This window comes from Octopus sinensis, linkage group LG4 (assembly GCF_006345805.1).
Source record: "Octopus sinensis linkage group LG4, ASM634580v1, whole genome shotgun sequence".
Lineage (NCBI taxonomy): Eukaryota > Metazoa > Mollusca > Cephalopoda > Octopoda > Octopodidae > Octopus > Octopus sinensis.
Window position 1 is genome coordinate 109,840,367 of NC_043000.1, and position 25,649 is coordinate 109,866,015.

At 36.1% G+C, this 25,649-nt stretch overlaps 1 protein-coding gene across 9 annotated transcripts in view; it reads left to right on the plus strand.

Moving 5' to 3' along the window:
- The first annotated feature begins 3,035 nt into the window (after positions 1-3,035).
- LOC115210281 (zinc finger protein 385B) overlaps positions 3,036-25,649 on the plus strand; it is a 35,509-nt gene continuing 12,895 nt past the window's right edge. For 3 of the 9 annotated variants that reach the window (XM_036502325.1, XM_036502330.1, XM_036502331.1), the window contains exons 1-5: positions 3,037-3,187; positions 20,091-20,156; positions 21,962-22,015; positions 23,440-23,512; positions 24,744-24,913. In XM_036502325.1, the coding sequence (XP_036358218.1) occupies positions 23,511-23,512; positions 24,744-24,913 (172 nt within the window). In that variant the 5' untranslated portion in view covers positions 3,037-3,187; positions 20,091-20,156; positions 21,962-22,015; positions 23,440-23,510. Of the gene's footprint in view, positions 3,188-20,090; positions 20,157-21,961; positions 22,016-23,439; positions 23,587-24,743; positions 24,914-25,649 lie in introns of all 9 variants that reach the window. The other 6 variants (XM_036502332.1, XM_036502328.1, XM_036502326.1 and 3 more) reach the window with 6 other exon arrangements.

Here is a 25,649-nt window from a genome sequence, read left to right on the forward strand (position 1 = left end):
AAATCAATCCATCCCTGTTTTAAGGGTATCTAGGGGTCTTTCATGTAATATTTCCTTGCTTGTTTAAAACAGGAAACAATCTAGCATTCTTGGATCAAACTCTTCCATTGTCAGTCTTCATCTGGGTACCTTCTTCTGCTGTTGGCATGTGGTTATCAGATTACCCTCCACTGTTAACACTCAGCACATTTTCACCAAGCAGATGTCAACCATTTGCATAATGCATCTCAATGCAGCTGCCTCTCTTCTTACACACAAGGAAGCCCTCTGCAGGGTTGCTCAACCATGTAACAAATAACAACCAGATCTCACTCAGAATTCTCACTGCTCTTTATATAATAGGTTGAGAAACAAGAGCTGGATGAAGTCCATAGGCAGGTAGCTTAGCCAGGAGATTCTTGTATGAGAGGGTTGCTTTGTTAAGTATAAGTGCAAGAGCACAATATGGATGACAAGACAAGGAGAGTGGAGGTGGCATAAGATCAGCTTACTTTGAGGATGAGAGATTACTGTACTGAGTGAGATCTAGCATTCAAGTGAGTTCTAGATGTATGTTGTTCTTGTTTAAGAGATAAGGATGATATTGTTTCCTTGGGACGTGCGTTGTGGTTGTGTTATTGGATAGATGAAGACAATCAGCATGACTCCATTTTGAGAATGCTTTCCGTGCCTTTGTTCATGAAGTCTGTGCAGTTTTAGTGTGAGGTTTTCAGGTGGCATTTGAATGATGCTTTGGATGAGGAAGATTAAGGAAGACTAAAGGTTATGTTGGAGATAGGGTTGTTGCAAATGATGGCAAGCAGGTCTTTGAGATATCATCATCGTTTAACATCTAGGTTCCATAATGGTATGGGTCAGATAGTTAAACAGGATCTGATGAGTCCAAGGGATCCATGTTGTGCTGCAGTGTCTGCTTTGGCATGGTTTCTTGCATGACATCATTATCCTCATCATCACCATCGTTTAACGTTCGCTTTTCATGCTAGCATGGGTTGGACGAATGACTGAGGGCTGGCGAACCAGATGTCTGCACCTGGCTCCAATCTTGATCTGGCAGTTTCCACAGCTGGATGCCATTCGTAACGCCAACCACTCCAAGAGTGTAGTGGGTGCTTTTTACGTGCCACCGGCACAGAGGCCAGTCAGGCGGTTCTGGCAACAGCCACACTCGAATCTTTTTACACGTGCCAGTGAACTCCATTTGCATTTGTATAAACTGAAAGAAAAAATCTGTGAAGAAAACTGACTGATATCCAGGATTAGAACGATCACTGCATACATGTAGAAGGAATAAAAGTAGAGAACTGGTTTATGAATATGTCATCTTGTCTGTGTTTCAGTGAAGACTATGGATAACTTAATGCAAATAAAGCCAGGTAAATTTTCTAGGTTTCCACTTCATCAGAGAAAGAGTGAGGGAAACCAGACCATGCCAAACCCTAGGATCATCAGAGTTGATAGTGTGAATTAGATTCCTTTATCAGTACATGCCATGGTGGTACAATCTGACTGGAGTCTTCATTCTCAAAGATGAGAGATTGATAGCACCAATAGTAATTGATTGGAGATTTCTATGCCAGGTGCTTTTACGTGCCAACCACTCTGTGAGTGGTACGTAAAAGCACCCACTACACTCTCGGAGTGGTTAATGTTAGGAAGGGCATCCAGCTGTAGAAACCCTGCCAGATCAAGATTGAAGCCTGATGCAGCCATCTGGTTCGCCAGCCCTCAGTCAAAATCGTCCAACCCATGCTAGCATGGAAAGCGGACGTTAAACGATGATGATGATGACAGTCAATTGTTTTGCTGATGTGGAAGTGCAGCACTGTTTTTAGCAAATTTCTCAAGAGTGAGGGTGCACTGGTGAGTGATAATAGGAGAGTAGACCCCCAAATAGATCTGGTTTATTTGGCTTAGAGAAACCATCCGTTATTATTAAGGAAAGAGAGAGAGAGAGAGAGAGAGAGATGCAATGCTTTGGTGAAGGTGGTTATTAATGACTGTCCCTCTCACATTTGAGTTGTTGGAACTTATAGAATGATAGCTTGATAGTCGGTAAAAGAGACGGATAGGATAATTAAAGGCAATGCCCCAGCATGGCCGCAGTCCAATGGCTTAAGTTTAAAAAGCTAAATAACTGGAAACACAAACATAAACCAGAATAAAATACAAATATCATTAAATGTTCTAACGAAAGAAATAATAATGTTTCTCCCGTGTGAACTTAATACTTTTTTAAAGCATAAATGGATAACTATAAAAATATATACATTCAAGAATTCCTGTTGGAACCACCAAAATATTGGATCATTATTGTAGTTAAAAACATATTGTATACTAAAACAGTTAAATATACAATTTTGAAGCTTTATTATTTGTTTCGAAAAATTTAATGACGTTTGTCGGTCTTGGTATTTTTCTAGTGGGTTTAAAGGCCATGACATGAAGAATCGGTGTTTCTTTTTAAATTGTCTATTTTTTAAATATAATTCTTCCCGGATTGATAAAATGAAATACTAGGCAAGTATTGATGTCAATTTAATATTCCTTATAAAGCATCCAAGATGTGAACGGAATTATCATAGAAGAGAAGTCAGTGTTTGGGTTACACTCAGCTTCTCGTGTGAAGAAGACATTGAGGACGAAAATAGAAAGAAAAAAGAAGCATGTCTGATTCCGTTGAACACAGAGATATATTTTTATAACAAGCCGATCGTAAATACAAAGATAATTTAGAGAAATGCCGATATTTTAGACATTTGACACAGACATGCAGTTCCTTCCAACCAAGTTTAATTTTATGGCAAAGAAACGATATGTTAATTTACAGAAACCCTTACTTAGAGAGAGAGAGAGATAGACAGATAAATAGATAGATATAGAGAGAACGAAAGAGATAGATAGATAGTAGAAAAGGTTGCAAGGCCGGGAAATAGACAGATAGATAGCGAGAGAGAGAAAGAGAAAGACATGATTAGAAAAGAGAAGAAATGACAGGAACCAATCAGAGCCTCGCTTTCTAGCACTCTTTCGACCAATCACAATGTCCGTAAACCACGTTTGTCGCTTCAAGGGAGACAATTCAGGACGGCCAATATTTCGTGGAATTGAAATCCAGACATTTCTATGTGATTTGCTCGCCATAAACTGTAAAACTCTATAGAAAGTCCCTAGATTCATAGAATTGGTAGGTGATTTTGGACATTTTTGAAAATAATTTTTTTAAATAATTTCCATGTTCAAGATTTTGCGCAACGCATCGCTTTCTTTTGTTCTCTGACCTCCCCTCCCGACCACATAATGGAGTTGTCGCAATGTCGGGGATCGTTTGTTCTCGTCGAACAATTCATCATATTTTCTCCTCTTTTTCCACTATTATTTCCCTCTGCTTTTTCCTAATTAATCTACATTATGTAACCTTTTGTTGTAATTAAGAAACACGTAAATTTTCTTCATAGATAAATCGTGATGTGAGAAAAAAAAAAAAATGGAAACCCGAACCCTCAGCTCGCCCCTTCTTCCCTCCTATTTTCATATTTAATTGATTTTGTTAAACCCCCCAAAACACTTTTAGTTCCCAAAATGCGTCATATTTGTCGAAATATATTTTTCTACAGTCGAAATAAGATGCTAACACATTGAATACAATGGCACAGTTTAGATCTGAGCAATTAGATTTGTGGTTAATGTACATGATGCCCCCCCTCACCATCTCTGTAAACCTATTTCCGCCGGTTGCTTTATTGTCTTGGACCATATCTGTGTGTATACACATGTATATATATGTATATACATATATATATATATATATATATACATACATACATAGATATATATAGATATAGATATAGATATATATATATATATAGATATATATAGATATATATAGATATATATAGATATATAGATATAGATATATATATATAGATATAGATATATATAGATATAGATATATATATATAGATATATATAGATATATATATATATACATATACATACATAGATATATATATAATATACATACATAGATATATATATAATATACATACATAGATATATATATATACATATATATATGGACGAGTGTATATATTACAAGACTTGGCAGTCTGTTTGTCATAATAGTCGATTGTTAATTATCAAATTAAAACAAATAATACCCGATTGAAATTGACATTATTTTTAGTTGCTCCCCCCCCCGTCATTTTTTGTAGTTTTCTTTCCAATTTAATTGTTTTTTTTTCTTCACCATCCTCCACCACTTTTCTGTGTCATTTGTAATGTATATGAAACATCCTACAATTATTCTAACAGCCAACTATTTTTTTTTTACTAGAAGACATCAGAATGATTTGTGTGCGTCAATGCCGGCCGCCGTCGTCGTCATAACCATGGTTTGCCGTCATGTTCTCTGTTAGAAGACATGGTAGCAACGAGACACGGCATTACAGCATTTCTAACCACACAAATATCATACGCACTTCACATTTATATACTTTAATATCGATCATTATCAGGAATATACATTTATAATTAGCATTTAGCCGGTTTAATTAAACGTCTGCCACCATTTCACTTGACTTTCATCGTGTATCTTCCACAAATCTACCCTTCATATTTTTACAATTTCGTTCACAATCTAGGCCTTGCCTGCCATTTTAGTGACACTTCTTTATTTTTAAACCCGTATAATTCTGTTGATACTATTTTGCCATCTCTTTTCTGTTAAAAAAAATATCAGTGTGGCCTTTTTTTTTATAACTGCATATTTATTCATTTTAGAAAATAATAAGTTTCCATTTTTACCTTAGCAATGAATTATCTGATAATCTTTAGATAGGAAAAATGTGGGGAAGTTAATTATATTAAAAATATTTTTAGTGTCTAAATTTTAAGAGATATAACACCTTTTCTTCTAACGATAATAATAATGGATGTAAAAACGTATAAGCAATTAAAATATAATCCTTTAATGAAAGGACCTGTGTGAGTGAGTGTATGTTAGGTATCCATCAAGATGCTGGAGAATGATATATTTAAACCCCTCCAAAGACTTCATCTCCAATTGCCCACCTTTTAGTCTTTCTGACCATTAAAACCCAATTCCATGTTATGTAACACAATAGCAGTGTTTATTTAAATATGCTTCTTCGGTGTAAAAGAGGTGATTTCTGTTTGATTAGATGGACTTCCTTCCTCATTTCGCATTTCCTTCACACTTGATTACCGCCACCAAAAAGTCAGCTTCTTCCTCTTCTCTCTCTCTCTTTTTTTTTTTTTTTTGCATGACCGCGTATTTCCTCCACCTTTTTTTACATATATAATCGTCATTTTGGAATTATATATATAAAATCGGGGGAAAAGTTAGTGGATGAGTGAAGGGCCGAAAGTTTCGTGTATTAGCAATGTATAGTTTCCAACAACCACACACATATATATAGGTTGAAAATTCGGGGTGCTTTGGAGAGGAAGGAAATTCTATCGTTACGGATAACGAAAAGAGATGTCTGTGTATCAATTTAATACAGAACTGAAAGAGCTAACAGTTTCATACTGTTATGGTACACTAACTTGGCTTATTTATAAAACAAGCCATGCACCTCTGAGGCTTTGTTTATGCGTTATATACGTATCGCGAGGAAGGAAAAGAGGGAAATGTGGCCAAATGTATTTCAGTCTAATTCGATTCAGTTTTTAAGAAATTAATGCTGACGATTGTGGAATATGAAAGCGACGGGTTTGTTTGATGTATAGGAAATAGACATTTCGTAGACATGTCCCCTTGTTCTTCAATCTCTTCTTCTAATGATTTAAAAGACCGGCGCGATTGAGAATATGGCGAAAGGATGAAGGCTGCGTTAGCAATGAAACATTTCGCGATACGTGCTGTGTGTATATATCTATCTAGGCGTGTACTCATGTCTGTTTCACGTGCTTGTATGTATGTCATATATATATATATATACGCCTGGGTGTATATATGCATGTAACATAGAAAACAGTTTTGTTTTGGTGCTGCTTGGTTCTTGATTTACCCTATTTTTTCTCTTTCGTGTTATCCGATAGTGTTGGCATTATGAAATATTGGAAGAACTATCGGTTCCTTATTTCGTTTTGTTTTTTCGGTGTTTTTGATAAGGTAATTTGGGCGAAAGTGTGCCACTGTTCGTAATGTGTCTTGTATTTGAGTGAAGAACTCGCTGCGTCATAGAACATTATGTAGAGATAATGAATTTCGTGTTATTTATTTGCTGGTACTTTCGAGAAAGGTTCACCGAAATCAATATACATCCCCATTGTATATCGGTTTGTTTTCTCAGCGACATTTATCTGATGTACGATTGTTGCTTTAGGAGCAAAAAATTTACGAGTAAATTGCAACTCAATATAAACATCGTTGTATTCTAATTTAGTTTAAACGACTCCTAAGCATGTCGGTACCGATCGAATGAGAACCGGTGAATCCGATTGACAAATGGATTTGATCTAATCGTTTAATCCCGGTCTTTAAAAGCTTCAGGGTAACCGATTTTTCTTTCTTTTCACGTCCTTGAAGCAAGTTATGGACGTCGTCACACGCGATCATTGTTACTCTTCTGCTCTATAAATTTAATCCTTCTTCATGTTGGAATTAATCATTGCAGCTGATAAATCTAGCAAAAGAAAATATTTCCCAGAGCTAACCGTAAAACAGGTCTGATATATCTATCAAAAAATTTGCTTTTGCTATTTTGGCGCGTAGCCATCAAGTTGTTAGCAATATTTCTTGTAAAACAAGAACGTTTTCTCTCCTCAGTTTCAATTCTCACACTAGATGCCAACCCTTTTTCTTTTGTTTTTATCTAAACTCATCTTGTTTCATTGATTTTTATTTCATTTCCATTGTGATTGCTTTTTGTTTCCCCCTCTTCCAACTTTACTGTCAACCTCTTCTTTAAGGAATCCGTGCCCTTCACAGTCAGTCTCTCTTATCAATGAGATAAGGGACTATTTGTTTACAATTCGTGTGATCTGTTCCAAGCAATTATTTGATCCTCCGAGCTTCACAGAAAAAGGATCGAACAGTCTTTCGCGTATCTTCACACTGGATGTCACATGTTCAGCCTCGGACATGCGCGCTTTGCCCGGCGCCAAAATAATTGTCACATTTCACATTAACCATGTCCCGTATATTGTTAGTTGCGGCAAATTGAGACACTAATATATCTTTCCGTACAAATATTTCGCATTTTCACGCATTTGTACATCTCTCCATAGTTGTGATGTAATTAAATAACATGAAACATATATAAAAACCTCCCCTTGTCAACGATTGAGAGAAACCAGCGGAAGTAAATGCCTGCATGATTCTACCGACCGGCCTTGTTTTACATTGCAGTTTAGATTTTGTTCAAAGACAGCAAACTGGTAGGATCGTTAGCACTCCGGACAAAATGCTTAGCGGTGTTTCTTCCGGCTGTTTTTATGCTCTAAGTTCTAATCCCGCCGAAGTTTACTTTGCCGTTTCGTCCTTTCGGAGTCGGTAAAGCAAAGTACCTGTTGAACACTTGCTTTATGTAATCGGCCCCTCCTCACCTTTTAAGATTACTGATATTAGAATATCAGTTTAGATTAAGTTGGAATGCAAAATCCTTGTACCTACAATCTATGTAACTAGCAATTAATTGATGCTGTATCTGACCCCTGGTTCTAAGAGAAAATTGACATTTTAGGGTTCGTAGTAAAGTGATTTCGTTTTTGTATTTGACTTGCAACCTTCTTGATGTGAATTCGTGTCTGTTAAGAGATTTTGTTTCTACAGACTTAAAAATTAGGATTATGTAAAATCTGTTCCAGTTGGTTATAAATTGACAATTACAGATGTTTATACATATTTGTGGTAATTTCAAACTATTTTGTGTATTCGTATTTGTTGGTGCCTTTTAATAGTTATCCCATTAGCGCCTTCGGGACCTGAATATAAAAATATGCCAGTCTTAAAACACAAGTTTTTTTTTTTTTACTTTGGTATTCAAACATAACTATTTTATCGCTGAAAAAAAAATCATACTAATGCATAAGTTTCTAAACTACCCGACTGTAAACGCACAAGCCCCTGCGGTACTTGTATATAATCCTCATCGGTTTAACGTCCACTTTTCCCGGACGGAATTTTCTGGAGGCGGATTTCCTACGGCTGGATGCCCTTCCCGTCGCAAACCGTCACTTAGACATTTTTTATAGAAATATGGAAACGTTCTTTTTTGGGAATTGCTCATCATTTTCAATGGCTGTTGACTCGGCATATTCTCGGACCTTTTTGCTGTAAAACTTTTAAATTGCATCTAGTTCTGAAAATCTTCTCCCTCTCCTTCTATTCATCTTTATTCTTGAATCCACCGTAAATTGCATTGTCTTGATATTTGTTTCTCATTGTCACAAATTGCTGCTTCTTTATTCATAGAACCACTGTTCTTTTTCAACTTGAATATAAATATTGACGGTGGCGAATTCGAAGCGACCTAAACTGCAGGATTTGGGATACTGTGTATCGTCATCGTTTTAATATCTACTTTTCCTTGCATGCATGGGTCAGACGGAATTCGTCGAGGCTAATATTTTACGAGCAAAGATGCTCTTTCTGTCGCTAACACCCGCATGTTTCCCATGGAAGATTGGAAATGGACACCGTTTGTTTGACGAGGGGGCTCAAATACATAAGCACCTATGTATGTTGGCGCAACCGGGAAAAATGGAACTCAAAATATGAGTATATATATTATTAATATCTAGCAGAAGTAACTGAGTGACTCAAGGTCTGAGAGTTTCGTGCTAAAATATATATTATCTGATACCTTCTACTGAACATCGAAATCAGTGTATTTAGCAAAACATTAACATTAGGACCTCGTTCTTTTTAAGTGATCTAAATATGTTCTTATTAACTGGCAACTCCATATTATATCGTATATATGTTTGTGTTCAGTCTTACCATAGTGCCTTACGCTCAAACCAGAACAACTTTAAAATTATAGGTACAGTAGTACCTCGGTTTTCGAACAACTCTGATCGCGAATAAATCGTGCTTTATATATATATATATATAAAATCGTCATCATCATTTAACGTCCGCTTTCCATGCTAGCATGGGTTGGGCGATTTGACTGAGGTCTGGCGAACCAGATGGCTGCACCAGTCTCCAATCTGATCTGGCAGAGTTTCTACAGCTGGATGCCCTTCCTAACGCAAACCACTCCGAGAGTGTAGTGGGTGCTTTTACGTGTCACCGGCACGAGGACCAGTCTGCCGGTACTGGCAACGGCCACGCTCGAAATGGTGTCTTTTATGTGCCACCTGCACAAGAGTCAGTCCAGCAGCATTGGCAACGACCTCGCTCGAATGTATATATATATATATATATATATATATATATATATATATATATATATAAAGCACGATTTAATCGTGATCAGAGGCGTTCGTAAACCGAGGTACTACTGTATTAAATGAATATGAGAAAGACAGGAGATACAGTACGATATATTCGTGATCAGAATTGGTCGAAAATCGAGATTCTACTGTATCTGTATAGGTTTATAACTTAATTTTCTCTATCCACAACGTGCATCCTTGGGAAGACTTCCGACCCCTCCCCCCATTTTATCCCTAATTTATTTATTTTTGTAATTTTTTTTTTGCCAAAAATCGGCATTGTGAAATTTTTTTCTCCCTTTCCCACCAACTTCAATTTTGACTTTTTTCCCCAACACTAACCCTAATGGGGGGCGAGAGGAAGTCTTGCCGCATCCTCTTCTCTCCTATTTGATTCCGAACTTTAGAGTTTGATAAAAAAAAATAAACTTTCGTAAATTCTAAATCGTAATCTGTATCTCGAGAAGTCATTTTTAATCCTGTAATCTGGGGGATAAGCATTAGTTGTTTGTTTGTGAGTTGTGCTCCTTGCTGTTAGCTTTTTCTTCTTTTTTTACTTGGTCCATAACCAGGACAAATTTGCCAAGCGTACGGGACAGATCATTCACATCGGGGTGTATAGTAGACACACACTATATATGTAAAATATATGGAAGTGGCGTCCACTGGTTACGACGACGAGGGTTCCACTTGATCCGATCAACGGTTACAGCCTACTCGTGAAATTCTGTTGCAAGCGGCTGAGCACTCCACAGACACGCGTGCCCCTAAAAGTTGTTTAGAGATTTCTACTTTCATTTCTGATAATACTATCTTCGCTTACCATATTTCGGTTGAAAGACAATGCCTTTATTCAATTTGAATTTGAAAATAATGAAGAATTTAATAAGATGCATTGTTAATTACCTGACATTTGAAACAATTTAACGTTGTTTGAAAAGTTGACATAAGCATCAATTTGAAAGACTTTCGAAGAGAAATCTGTGACCGGAGATGTCTGTTCGGACTAGAGTTTAAGTATACAACAAGGTGGCATAGCAATCAAAATGATTTTATTTCATCGTGCCAACCGAAACTCGAAAATGTAAATTCTTACGCGTTTCTTCTTCACTACATGCATCCGACAATTTTAGGTATGGATCCCGTTATCAGGCGATATATCGATAAAATGTTGGGTATTTATTATTACGGAATATTGATAAATTGCGTTTTGTATTTAACGATATCGCCATAACCACCACCAATCGGGTACAGTGTGTTCCAAGCAGAATCCATTATTGAATGAAAGCCAGGAGAATTGGCGTTACCATTTTTTTTAGCTTAAAAAACACCGGTTAAGCCAGTATCCGTTGTTTAACTCGATATTGTATTAATTCTTTGAGGGGGGTGGGGAACAAAAACGGATTTCTTTCTTCTAACCAACATTCTGCAGGCTTATTCAACCAATTTGTTTTGAATGCACCTGTTTTTCTGCCGGACTTGGTTCCATCACCACCAGTTCTCCCGGAAAGTAAGACCAGTTCCAACATCGGCGTCATTCAGTAACAAACATATCTTTTTGACAGAATTAAATGAAAATAATTGCAACAGACCTATTTGAGATTTTTCGAAGAACGAATCCGATCTTATGGATTTCCTATTTTTGTAACCATTGTAGGACTTCTTTAAGAGGGATACGGGCTGACAGACACACAAACACATAACTATTTTGAAGTATTTACGTATTCGTTTCAGTGATTCAGGAGAGCCAAGTTATTTTTATACATTCTTCATTATTGTTGGTTTCACTTTACTTTGACGCTTGCTGCTTTCTTTGTTTTTTAACATTTAATGGTGAAGTAGAAGAGAAAGCAGTTTAATAAAAATAAAATAAGCGCAATAGTTGGAGATTATAAGAATTCTAACTAGGTTTACTTGATTTGCCGAAATGAATCTATACTTCAAAGCAGATAAACAATGCTCTCTCTCTCTCTCTCTCTCTCTCTCTCTCTCTCTCTCTCATAAATATTCTTCGAATTTCTAGTTTGTGCACCCGAATCCGCCTGTTCTTTAATGACCCCCTCCCCAAACACACACATATGTAATGCTTCGTTGTGAAAAAATCCTCGGGGTTTTAAAAAAGTCCAGTCAATAGTCGAATCGTTGTTTTGACAGCATATTTGGTACGTTGTGGTGATGGTGGGGTACATCTTCGAATTTTGTTTTGGTTTTTCGGATTTTTTGTGGCGTGGGGAAATTGAAGCCAGCCGGGAAATTGCTTCTGCTTACGTCATTAGAAATGCGATTGTATTTGTCTTTTGATATTGTTATTTTATGAAAGAATTTGGCTTGGTCTTGCCTCTTTTGTCTCTATACCTAATGTTATTTACTATATAAATTGTTCGGGCTGGAATAATCGAAATATGGTTCACAGATGTTGTATGTATGACGCAGTCTTATTAAGTTACATGCTTACCTATGAAATCCAACAGTTTGTGTAATTTTATAAAGCAATTAGGTTTGCTCAACGTTTTGAAAAGAAGAGCAAAGCTCAATGCAAGGAAGCGGAGCGCACGATTAATTCATTTTGAAAGGATTCCCTTCGTTTCTGTAATTCGGAAAAGACGATTCAGATTTTTTACATTCCCTCATGCTATTTTTTTTTTTTTTCCCCATTCTTATTACGCGGCCGCTTCCTTACCATTTTATCTCTTTTATATAATATTTGTTTAAGGAATACCGCTGCCTAAAAGAAATATTGAAGTTTGATATTGTTTTAGGCAAGTGTTTTTTTTTACAGCGTCATTTTATTCTTTTAAAGTATGTGATGTTGTCTTGGAAAACACTGGACTCTCTAAGTGTAATTATTTATTTTAATTAGTGTTACTGGAATTTTGTGCAAACGACGTAGTTCATACCTCGAAGTTCATACCTGGGTCGATAGAATGGCAATCGGTAAATTCCATTGACGATTCAATTTAATCTCATCATTTTTATTGATGTTTGTTTTGATTCTTGGTTGATGACTTAATTTTTACCTCACGTTACGTGTGTCTGTCTATAATACTGGAACTGTGTTAAATCTGCAATTTCGATTCTTATATAATAATTCTTCGTAAAGTATTAGATTTTTTTCAAGGATATAGATACATTGAGTTTTCCAGGTTTTTAAAAAGCAATTAACATTTGATTTAGTATGTTGGCATGTTGCCATTTTTTTTTTATTAATCGGTATTTCTTCAAAAATGAATCAAGAACTTTCTCTCTTCAATTTTTATCACTAGATCTATTTTATTCCTGTGATTTGTATCTTCGATATTCCATTCCCATTTTCTCTCTCTCTCTCTCTCTCTCTCTCTCTCTCTCTCTCTCTCTCTCTCTGCTATAATAGCAACTTCGCTTTTAGGAACCGGTACCGTTCACTGTTCCCCATGAAAAAGGTATCGAGATAAACAATTTTGTTTACAGTTTGGTGTGCTGTGCTAAATGTAAACGAGATCACTGCGAAAATAGCATTATTATTTTTGTCTTGGTTTCGTTTACGAAAGAACTATATTGTTATACATCTTTCCACTTTTTGTATTATGAATGTGTCCCATGCTGGTCTCGGAGATGCACCTTTTATCCGGCGCCAAAATAATCGTCACCACATTTAAAATGTTAGTTGTAGCAAACATTTGCCTCAGCACCAATCTGAACTCGTGTCCTTCTCTTACGCCATTGCATGCATGGTCAGTTTTTTTCATATTCGTTCATAGGAAGTTGTTTTACACCTATTACACACATTTTTTTTTTGATTTTCTGATATTTGTTACGCCCTATATTAACCCTTGTTCATTGGTCCATGTGAACATCATGTCAACGATAGACTTATCGGTAGAATCGAATAATGCATGATTTCAAATGCAGAATCTTCCCACACATAAACTCAAAATTCCTGTGGCAATTGATTAGGTTAACCCTTTAAGTTTTCATGCATAAAATCTTTCCACCATTTATCAGCTGAAATATGTAAACACAAAAGCTCCTTTCCGTTTCCATGGCACCGTAAATCAAGTGATTTTGTTTCCTTTTTTTTTTTTTTGTCAGGCCACAAAATGATTTTTGTTTTCTTACAAAATGAAGCTATTAAATGAAATTAAACCTATCGACAGACAGTAGTATCTGTTAGGTGTTTTCCTTATTTTAGTTGGATCCACCTAGTATTTTATCACATATTCTTAATTAATGTCAACAAAGCATTCCTGTTAATTAACAAGTGTATTGAATGTTACTAGAATAGAAAGTGATTAACAGCAAATGCAGGAGATTAAGTTACTTAACTGCAAAATTATAGCTTTCATCAGATTTGCCTTTTTGCCCTCAATTTTTTTTCTTTTCAAAGAAAAACATTTCGACTTGTTCAACTGGAAAATATTTTCTGACATGGTAAATTCTTTTGTATTCGTTGGACATTTGGAATGAAGTGCTGGTACAAGGCCTTATTTTGGATGAGGAGTTAGTTGATTAAATCAATTCCAGAAGTCCGAGAGTTGATCTCAGTAAAATTTGAACCTTAAAGCGCTGTAACTAAATCTCACCAAGTATTTTGGAGCCTGTCTGTGGTCACTCAACCCACCAAAAATATCCAAACCTCTCAAATTACACCTTATCACTTAAAAAAAAACCCCCAAAACATTAGGTATACAACGAATGAAAAATGAGATGGTCCTAGCTGAAATCTCTTTGACCAAGATTGGTTTGAAGCTAAATGTGATCAATAAGTATCACTGGAATTGATGACTGATTTGTTAGCCAAGATAACCAAATTTAATTCTTTGTATCTCTTTGTGAGTTATTGCATCCGTGTTGTGTTTGATAATATATATAATGGTTAAAATGGCATGGGAAAAGCACCGGTTACAATGCAAAGAGATTAGTGTTGGGAAAGGCAGCCAACTGGAAAAACCATGCTAAAGCTGATATTGGAGGTTGATGCAAGTCTCCAATTCACCAGATCCTGTCAAACTATCCAACCAGCATGGAAATATATATATATACATACATACACGACAGGCTTCTTCCAGTTTTTGTCTACGGAATTCACTCACAAGGCTTTGGTTGCCCCAAGGCTTATAGTAGAAGACACTTGTCCAAGGTGCCATGCAGTGGGACTGAACCCAGAACCATGTGGTTGGGAAGCCAGCTTCTTACCCCACAGCCATGCCTGCAGGTGGTGATAATATGATTAAGATGTGCATACTTTCCTTTGTTTATTGTATACAATTTCTGAACATCATGAAAGTGATAGGTCTGTAGGAAGTAGCAGTGGAAATATTTGGGGAACTTTTATATTTCTAAAAGTATAAACAATATAAATATTTATAAATTGTGTCATTGTCAATGACAGAGAGAAAAAAGACAAAGAGGGAAGGTTGTGAAACATTAGAAAGAAAAATACGATCACAATGAATGAAAATTAGTTTTCTGATTGTATTGTGTAGTCGAACTCTTCAATAATAAAAGAATCTTGTAAACCACATTTTGATGAAAACATTAAAATTAAAATTTTTAAGGATTTTATTGACAGTGTAGGCTTTAATACTTCCTTTCTTTTAGTAAAAGTTACATACTCCAAACTAATTAATAAGCAGCTATCATGATAAAGATAATATTTAAAATTTTCTGTTCTATAATATTTCATTTAGTTATGTAATATTTTCCTTTGTAAAAAATGTTTCCATGATCACTTGTGTCATTTTCTATTGTGTGCTTTATGTATACCATTACAATGTATCTAAGACTGAGCATTTTAAATTAGAAGACTGAAACAATCTGGTAACTGTTGGAATATCTAATTAATTTGAAATAGTTTCCAATTTTTATTAATTGGAAATTATCAGTATTCTACCATTTAAAAGAGACTTGGATGAAGAGTTTAAAATTTGAAGCTTGGCCAGCACTATTTGAGCAGAGAGGAAGAAAACAAAAAGTATTTGTAATATATTGACTAGCTATAAGTACCCAAGAAATGTTTTTGAGACAATTTGAGAAGAGCTTAAAGGAGTTCCCTTGTGAAATTTGAGTTTGTTGGAGTTAATCCCTTTGATATAATCAAGACTTTCATTTCAATTTCCGTCCAGTATTTTTCTCTGAAATGTGTATTATCAATGTTTTCAGTTTGTGATGGAGAAGCATCTTCTGCTTGTGTTCTCGGTACTCAGATCCATTGTAATGGTTTAGGTAGAAGAAACTTTACTGATGCATGTCATGTATCTATGTCTGTCTATTCTTTGAACCTCCACTGTCCCCTGCTCGCGTGGACTGGAGAGGGTTTATTATGGCTGGATGCCCTTCCTATTGCCAACCCTCACCTGTTTCCAAGCAAGGTAATATTTCCCCATGGCCAGACAAGTTTTCACTCTATTTTGGGAATGAATGACAGTGGCAATCATTTACAACAGCAATTGTATGAAGACAGAGACACCAACAAACTCACCTGCACATACACAATGGACTTCTTTCAATTTCCATCTACCACAAGGCTTTGATCAGCCTGGGGCTATAATAGAAGGCGTTTGCCCAAGGTGCCATGCAGTGGGACTGAACCCAAAACCATGTGGTTGGGAAGCAAACTTCTTGACCACATAGCACAGTATGCAAAACACACAGCTGTTTAATGAAGCAGTGATCTTTTTCAGATTTTTTTTTTATTCCAATTTATTCTTGGACCACTGCTGGTTTGTCTTGTCATCATTTAGCACCTGTCTCCCATGCTGGCATTGTTTGGATGACTTGGCAAGCCAGAGGAATCCTGTCGTGCTTTACTGTCTGTTTTGGCATGGTTTTTACTGTTGGATGCCCTTCCTAATGCCAACCACTTTACAGAATGTTCTGTAATATGAATTTCCTATTTGAGAGTGATGTAAATTTAATCAAAATTTTATGTTAAAGTTCCAAAACACCATCTTATTGAGTTATTTCAACTACATTCTTCATTATTTTCAAAACTGAAACAAATGCAGTACATTTCAATAGAATTATGCCAACAAAAGGCTCAAATACATAATATCCCTTAATTTGGTTGCTCGTATTAGTATCACTCTTGATCTTTTAGTGATTCAAGGAAATATGTACAAAGATGGTAGATAAGCCCTATATTGACTGTTTCAATTGAATAGGTTGCCCATCCTTTTCAATCAAATAGATTGAGATTTATACCCTATCAGTTCTTGTGAACACCAATTCATGTATTTTTGTTTTTTACCATATTTCTGGTGAAACCCACTGACTTGCTATTTATTTTGTAAGTAATGAAGAATTTAGTAAAATAACTGATTAAGCTGGTGTCTGCAATGTAAATTAACTTGAAATTTTGACGAAAGTTTTTAATTGAGATCACTTTGAAACACAATTTGTATTTTAGAATTAGGGTTGTCTCAGGCAGGTTGCCATCAAAAGGGATAAAGTAACTTGTTTTTAAGTAAAAAAAAAAAACCTTCAGACCATGTGTGATCCAAAAGTGGAAGTAGTTTTATGGGCTTTTCTCAGCAAGAACTTATTTACTCCAAGACTTGCCCATGTCATGTGACTCATGAGGCAGTCAAAGTAGTCCGGTAGGATCGGTTAGCAACAACTTGCAGTGCAAATCCTGTTGTCGGTTCCTGTTGATTGTCTGGTACCAGTTCATCTTGGGATGTCCACTATGCTGTTGTTTCTGAGGGTTCCACTTTAGGACTTAGTCTTATGGCATGTCCCCGTTAAGTCGACACTTGGTGCTGGCCTCTGCTTCTTCTAACCTCTGTTGCTGACAAAGAAAGAGTTTGTATTATTCTCTTCTAATTTTCCTTCCTCAATAACATGGTTATTAATTACTAAAATATATATTTTAAAAAAAAGGTCACCAATTGGTGGCAGAATCAAAGGACTCCATATGCCAAATTACTTGTTGAATTTGTTGATGTAAACAACCTCCTAAAATTCTTGGAAAAGACAATGGAAGAATTGGAACTCTTCCAATTTGGTAAATTTAATTCAAGCTGCAAGCTTCAATATGTTGGCTTTCATTCATCTCTCACTTGTCTTGTGTAATACATGGTTTTTCCAAAATTATTTGGATTGCATGTCTTCTACTTATTGTTGAATTTTTTTTTCCCTCTGCTTAACCCTTTCGTTACCGTATTTCTGTTGAGATGCTCAACAGAATTTAGTAAAATAATTTAGTTATCATTCAGCTAGTGTGAGGGAATGTAAATTCTAACTTGAGTTTTGTGGGAGATTTTAATTCAGTACTTTTGAAAACAAGACATTTGTACTACAGAACCAGAGACGGTTTCAGCCGGGTGGTTATTGAAAGGGTTAATGGAAACCATGTGAAATCAGCTCTGCCTCTTTGATCTGGATCTTTGTTGACCTTTTGCTCATCTAATTAGTCAGTTAGTGGAATTTACATATATATATTTTGTTCTTAATTACTTGATATCCATTGTAAGTGATATCAGGTGGAATACAATTGGTTTATCACTTACTGCTACAAATGTTGTGAGTATGGCTGTGTGGTTGAGAGGTTTGCTTCCCAACCACATGGTTATGGGTTCAGTCCCCCTGCATGGCACCTTGGACAAGTGTCTTCTATTGTAACCCCAGGCCAACCAAAACCATGTGAGTGGATTTCATAGATGGAAACTGAAAGAAACCTATCGTGTGGTCTTGTCTTGACATTGTAAACTAGTGTCACTCATCTCCAATATACTGTAAATAAAGATGTCTGGCCGTGTGGAAAATGTTAAATAGAAGAGGATTGGTGGTGATGATGATGATGATGTCTGTTCAAAAGTATTTTAATAATTTCCATCTTTTACATGCAGAATTTTCTTTTTTCTTTTCCAAACACAATGATAGTAAAATTGTCTTTTTCAAAGATTGGTATTGTGAAATCTGGTTGTTACTTCCAGCTGTTCAGGCCACCATCTTGTTGGCTTGTAGAATGGGTTTTGTAGTGAAATACTCTTTTAATCATTAGTCACAAGCACTCTAAGATCCACTATACTATGTGTTCTTTATGTACCATGTTCGATGTCATGAAAGGTGCATAAGCACGTTTGATGCACTTCTCTTTCAACGGTGCACATTCAGCAAGAAAACACTTTGGTGCATTTAAAACAAGTCCAGCTTCATATGTAAAACCCCTGGGTACTTTATTGAGACTTGAGAAAATGCATCTTATATGTCATTGGATCTGGTATTCTGTTTAATCGTTTAGCATTCAGATTATTTTGTCAAATGTAATGCTTATTTATTCACATTGTTTTGAATCAATCATGCAAAGACATCATAGCATTAAAATTTTGAGGATGTAGTTGCTTATTCTTAGAATGACATTGTAGGATAAGTGTGTAAAGCCAGATCTGGCCAGTTTGAATACAGAACAGGTTAAATATTTGGGCCGGATATGACCGGTTTAAATACTAAAAGGTTAAAGGAAGCCAGTTAGATGCAACTTAGATTCAAGCCTAATCTTCTTGTGTAATTCCTGCTGTATTAAATCTTCCCAGCCACTCAGTGTTCTAGTCATTATCTGTGACACATTTTTTAAAGTTTGTTTAAAACTTTACCAAATATTTTATTTGGTACTGGTGGGGACATCATTTAATGGGTCCCTGAAATTCTGGCAATGATTGACCCTTTTACAAACAGTTTATTCCTGCAATCATAAACCTGCTTTGTACAGGTATATCATACATACTTTGTTCATCACTGTAAATATAAAATTATAATCACACTATGATGTTTGTCAATTCATAGAAGTTCCTTGGTTCTCTTCTTGGAAAATTTGGTTTGGTCATTGAGCTGCTACTACGCTGGGACACCACCTTGAATGGTTTAATTGAACAAATGAACCCCCGTACTTATTTTTACATCTAGTACTTATTCCACCATTCTCTTTTGTCAAACTGCTAAGTTGCTGAGGACATACAGAAACCAACACTGGATGTCAGGCAGTAGGAAGTGTGTGTTTGTGTGTGTGAATTCATGTAGCAGTATGGGGCTATTGTAGAAGAAACTTACTGAAGGTGCTGTGCCATGGGATTGAACTGTTTGGTTGCAGGGTGAGTTTCTGAACCATAGTCATGCCTGCCCCTATATTGAAAATAATTCAGACACTGAATTGGAAGATTAGATCCTTCAAAATTTCTTACCATTATCTCACTATCGCTTTACAGTAAATGTTTTCCCCAATCCTTTTCCTCTTGAAACCCTTTCTGGTTTGCAGATCCCTCCTAAACACCATCATACAACACAAGACTGTTTTGTAGATGTAGGTGTAGGGTTCATTTAAGAAACCATATGGTTTTAAGTTTGTTCTTGCTTTTGACTGATCATTATTACCTTGTGAATGAAATTGGTAAATGGAAACTATGGAAGCCTGTTGTGTGTGTGAGTGCATTTGTGCTGCATAGGAAACTGATGTTACTATATAGGTAGTGCCCTTGTTTATATCTACTGTAAAGCATGCCCAGCCTTTCAACAGTTGTTTGAATGACCAGGAAAACAAGTAACTTTTGAAACGAGTAAGGTTCGGTGATAAGATGTGCATATCTGGCTGTGAACAGACTGCTTCAGTAGATCTTGTCTAATTCACCTGTGGAAAAAGCAGACATTAAAACAATTCTGTGTATTAATTGGGAAATGATTTTGGCTTTTTTTCTTGTTTTTTTCAGATATGAATTAAAGTTTATTGAAAGTCCACAAAAGAAGTTGTCTTGAAGTTTGGGACAGTCATTGAGGTAAGTTTTTGTATTTGAATTGAAATCGAATTGTTAAATGGCATTTGGTATCAGATTAGCTAGTCATGGCTCACCAGTTGGTCTTTCACTTCAGTCAGGCATCATCATTTTCACATTCACTTTTTCCATGCTTGCAATGAGTCAGATGGAATTTGTTGTATTTTCTCTACAGTCAGATGCCCTTTCTGTTGCCAACCTTCGTCTGTTTCCATGAAAGGTAATGTTCCCCTGTGGTCAGACATCTCTTGGATGACTGGAAACAGCCACCACTTGTATGACAGTGACACAGTATCAAAGCAAGGAAACACACACACACAATGGGCTTCTTTCAGTCTCCGTTGGCCAAATCCATTCTCAAGATTTTGGTTGACCTGAAACTTTAGTAGAAGACATTTGCCCAAGGTTTCACGCAGCGGGACTGAACACAGGTGAAATAGCTTTCTCCTTGTTACTGCTAATTAGAGGTTAGCTAATGAGATTTTGTAGGAAATAGAACTAGTATATAATTTATTTACAGTCACAGAATCCATGTTTATGAATCCTTATTTAAGCAAGACACTCAGTGATTTTGAGTATAAATTCTTTTGTCACCAGTTTCATGACAGTTCTGCTACATTGCTGTTGTATTACTTCATAGGAGCAATTATGAAATATTTCAATCCTGAGGATGGAAGAAACCAATTTGTAAACATAACTCTGACAAAACAGTCTTAATATTTATGGCAAAGTTGTAATGGTTAGAAAACGAACCTATTTGCAGAGAGTAAACATGTATTAATATTTGTCTCTTAGTTGACATTTCCTTTGGTTCAACCCTTCAGCATTTACATTCTTCTGTCAAATGTGATGCTTAATTTATTCACATGGTTTTGAATTAATCACGTTCAAGAAGGTGGGGGCTGGGGAGGTATCAACAATGTTTGTAACTTCATTTTCTATGTGCAGAATTGAAGTTTTGTATAAATACCAATGATTCAGAATTACATATTTTCTGTCCAATCAAGGATGATATGTGTTGCTGTTGTATTGTTTGACGATGTCGCTGTAACATTTTGAATGGCATCCTGAAGAACTTCGTCACTTTTGCTCCCAAAACTTTCTTCCTTGTCAGACGAATTTAGAAATATTTGCATCCAAAGACAAGTCACTGTTCTTTTTCTTCTCTGCTTTGTAAATCCTTCCAAGTTGAAGCCAAATTGAGAAATACAGATCAAAAACAAATCAATTGCTGCTTCAAATGTTGAAAAAAAACTATCTGCTATTGAAAATTTCACAGTATTTACAGTTGTGTTTCAATGAAAATGCTTTATCTGAAGTGTACAAGATTTCAATGTCAGAATTATTTTTAGAATATTATGGAGTAGGTCTGAGAGGCCAGATATGGCTAGTTTAATCTTTCTGTTACCATATTTCTATTGGTATGCACTGCCCTTTTTTCACTTATTTTGAAAATAATGAGGAATTTTGTAAAATAATTTTGTTGTTATCAAGCTAGTTTATGAACCTAAATTATGAAGTTTTCGTGTAAAATTTTTCGATCACTTTAAAACAGAGTTTGTATTACAAATCCAGAGTTGGTCTTGGGTGGGTTGATATTAAAAGGGTTAAAAGACTTAATACTGTTTTAGAATTGAAACAATCGACACCGCCTCACCCTTCTTTTACATGGTGAGGTTTATGGCAGTCACTGATGTGGTGGTCACAGAATGTTTTATTTAAACATAGGAGAAAAGCAATCAAGAATTAAATCAAATATCATTTTCTCCTGGTGTGTGTAACAACTGAATTTTATTTTTTCATTACAGTAAACGAATAGATGCTCAAATCTTTAATGAAATTATTGTTATAATTCTCAACCGGTAAGTATTTAGTGCTTTTTTTTTTCTTTCTCTACTGCTAGTTTCAATGTTGCTGGGTCTTTCTGACATGACTATTTCTACAAATGTTAGTAGTGCATGGAATTGTTGAGGGTAATGGATGTTAAATGATGATGAAGATACGTGGCACAATGTGAAATTTCTTATGGTTCCTTTTTTGGATTCTTCATAATCATCGTCATTTAATGTCCTTTTTCCATGTTGAACGGTTTGACTGAAAACTGGTAAGCTGGGAGGCTGCACTAGGCTCAGATCTGATTTGGCATGGTTTCTATGGCTGGATGCCCTTCTTAATGCCAACCACTCTGAGAGGGTGTTTTTGACATGCCACCACCACAAGTGCCATTGACCTGACACCAACATCAGCCATGACTCGAACGGTGCTTTTTACGTGCCGCCAGTACGGGTACCAGTCAGACAGCACTGGCATTGGCCATGACTACAATTTCACTTGGATTGTTGACTTAATTTGTCAAATGGTTTCTCACCACCATTTGATTCCAGGGTGTTGCTAACATTACTTCCGCCTGAAAAGCATTATAAGTCCTTCCTCCTCTCATACCTGTGAGTTCCATCAAATCTCTCTCAAAATGTGTTGTTTAAACTCTGCCCTATCATTAATGACCCAGCAACCTGAAATTTGTGTCTACTTGTTGAGTTTTTTTATCTTCCTATTTGTCATTTGTGCCTTCAGTTTATCTCTGAAAGGTTCTGATATATATTTAATCTTGCCCCTAGATATTAACAGTTTTGTTGCATCTTGAACCTTGATGCCCCTTTGAACCATTGTTTTTATTGAGATCTCTTGTGCATGACTGCGGCATGGTTTAAGAAGCTGGCTTTAGAACCGCCTGGTTTTCGGTCCAGTCCCTCATAATGGCACCTTGGGTAAGTGTCTTTGGTGACCCCCAAGCTAACCAATGCCTTGGGAGTGAATTTCAGAGACAGAAACTGTGTGGAAGCCTGTTGTGTCTATGTGTCTGTGTTTGTTTCCTCACCTTAATGCTTGACAGCTGGTGTTGGTTTGTTTATGTCCCCATATCTTAGTTTAGATTTGGTGGAAGAAGCTGATAGAATAAGCAATGTTCAAGGCAGTACCCCAGGATAGCTGCAATCCAACAATTGAAACAAGATAAAGGTTCAATTTTGGTAATTCCATTTTACTAAACCTTGCATTAATTACAATCCTGTGCCATGTAACATCTTCCCCTCCAACATATGTCTATAGAAGTATGCATGGAATCTGTATGAATATAGAATTAAAATAGGCAGCAAGTGAAAGCATTTTATAATTTCACGTTGTTTGTATGCATGTAGTTGAAATAGCAATAGAAAACGAGAATATTACATAGTAAATAGAACAACAGCATGAATAGATATTAATAAAAAGTCTTGAATTGTTTCAGGTTGTAAGAGGTATCGACTAACTAAACTGGTGGGAAGACTGTTGATGACTTACTGAGAAGGTAGGGCTTTAATGTAAGACAAGTTCCTTTTCTTGTCTAGCTGTAAACATTTTCCTTCCAGTAACTTATAGGAGAAAAATCTTTTTGGTAAGGTATCTTACAATCTGTGGTATTTAATTTGTATTGGTTTTAACTGTTTGAACTCTATGCCTGTCTGCCCTTCAATTGAGAGAGATGGCTTTGTGTCAGGTGACGAAAGGGATTAAGGGACAGAAAGAGGGGGTCTGTTTGTAGAGGAGATATATGGCTACCCCTGTTGGAAAAGAGAGAAGATGGAAGTGAAGATGTGTCAGGGTGTACCTTAAGGATACTGGAAGCTGTGTGCATGCGTTTTATATATATATTTATATACACACACACACATGCGTATGTGTGTATGTATAAGTGGTACAGAGGATTAGACAGGGTGAGTGACAATTAAATCGTAATGGTAGACAGAATGCTGGACTAAATCTATGGCATCGCTGTTTTTGTATTACCAGGTATAGCCTGATTTAGTTCTTAAATTTTGTAGAAACTGGACATCAGGTTAAAGAAAACTCATTGATGCATTTTAAAATTATGTATCCTTTTGTCATGGGGTGAGATTTTAGTGAGTGTACGAGCAAGTAAAAACAAAAACAAAATTTAATCATGTACAGTAATATTTGTATATATTTGGGAAAGTCACTGAAAGGAGTTTGAAAATATAACCCTATTCATCTGGTTGCTGAGTAGATTCCATTCATCATTGTTGTACTTAACCCTTTCGTTACCAACTCGGCTGAAACCAGCTCTGGCTTTGAGTACAAATGTCTTGCTTTCAAAAGTTCTGAATTGAAATCTTCCCCCAAACCTTAATCACAATTTATGTTCCTAACACAAACTTAATGATAACTAAGTTATTTTTCTAAATTCTTTGTTATATTTAAAAGTAATTGAAAGAAACACAGAGCATCTCAAAATAAATACAGTAACGAAAGGGTTAAGGAAATTTTCTGTTTCATTTTAACCCAATTATAATTTAATAATTATTCTTAAAGGTGTTTTTACAATGAAAGTTATGTTATAAAAATTCTACATCTACTGTACCCATGTATCAAGACCATGGCTTCAAATTAAGAATGTTTGTATATCTAGTGGTTCTACAATACTTCCAAATGATTTTGTCAGAATAATATATTTTCTTTCGAGTTTAAAGACTAGTTTCGAAAGCATACATGTGACTTTTTAAAAATATGTTGACTTGCTTCGGTTGTTTGCAGGGTGGTTATCAAAACTTCAGACATGGATTTCTTTCCAAAGAAAAATACTGGTTCGTATCGGTGTGAGGTATGCGACGTTACTGTGAACTCGGAGGTACAATTGGTGCAGCATCGAACAGGGAAAACACATTTACGTAAAATGCGTTCAGATTTACCGGCTGATGAAGCAGGTGGGTTGTTGAAGTGCTTTTAGATGTCAAATTTATCTGCTTACTTAAGTCATATGAATTTCTTTTCTACCTCATCCTCTGGTGTACTTATCTACATGTGAACCTTTCTGAACTTTTCACATTCAAGACTCTTTCTGGTTTCCTAATCTCTTCACTATGTTATATAAATATTTTATTATTTGATACCTGGTGAATACTTGTTTATGCTCTTTTACTTTTATACCTGTACCAGCTTGAATGATAAATTTGCTAGAGGCAGTTTGTATATAGACAGATCCATCATCCTTGCACTTAACTTCAGTTTAGACATTGAGCGCTCATTGTGTGTACCTATTATATCATGGCCAGTGCCCCCTGACTGCCTCCTATGCCGGTGGCATGTAAAAGGCACCAACTGAACCTGGCTGATGCCAGTACCCTCTGACTGGCCCCAGTGCTGGTGGCATGTAAAAAGCATTATCCAAACGTGACTGGCTCCTGTGCTGATGGCATGTAAAAAGCACCCACTACACTCTGAGTGGTTGCTGTTAGGAAGAGCATCCAGCTGTAGAAACCTTGCTAGATCAGATTGGAGCCTGGTGCAGCCGCTGGCTCTCCACACCTTAGTCAAACCGTCCAACCCATGCCAGCATAGGGTGTTGAAAAAATTTGAGGTGACAAATTTCTATTACAAAATTGTTGGGCAGTGTGCTGCATGAGGAGTTTATCAAATTGGTTATCTGTAATGAGATTTATC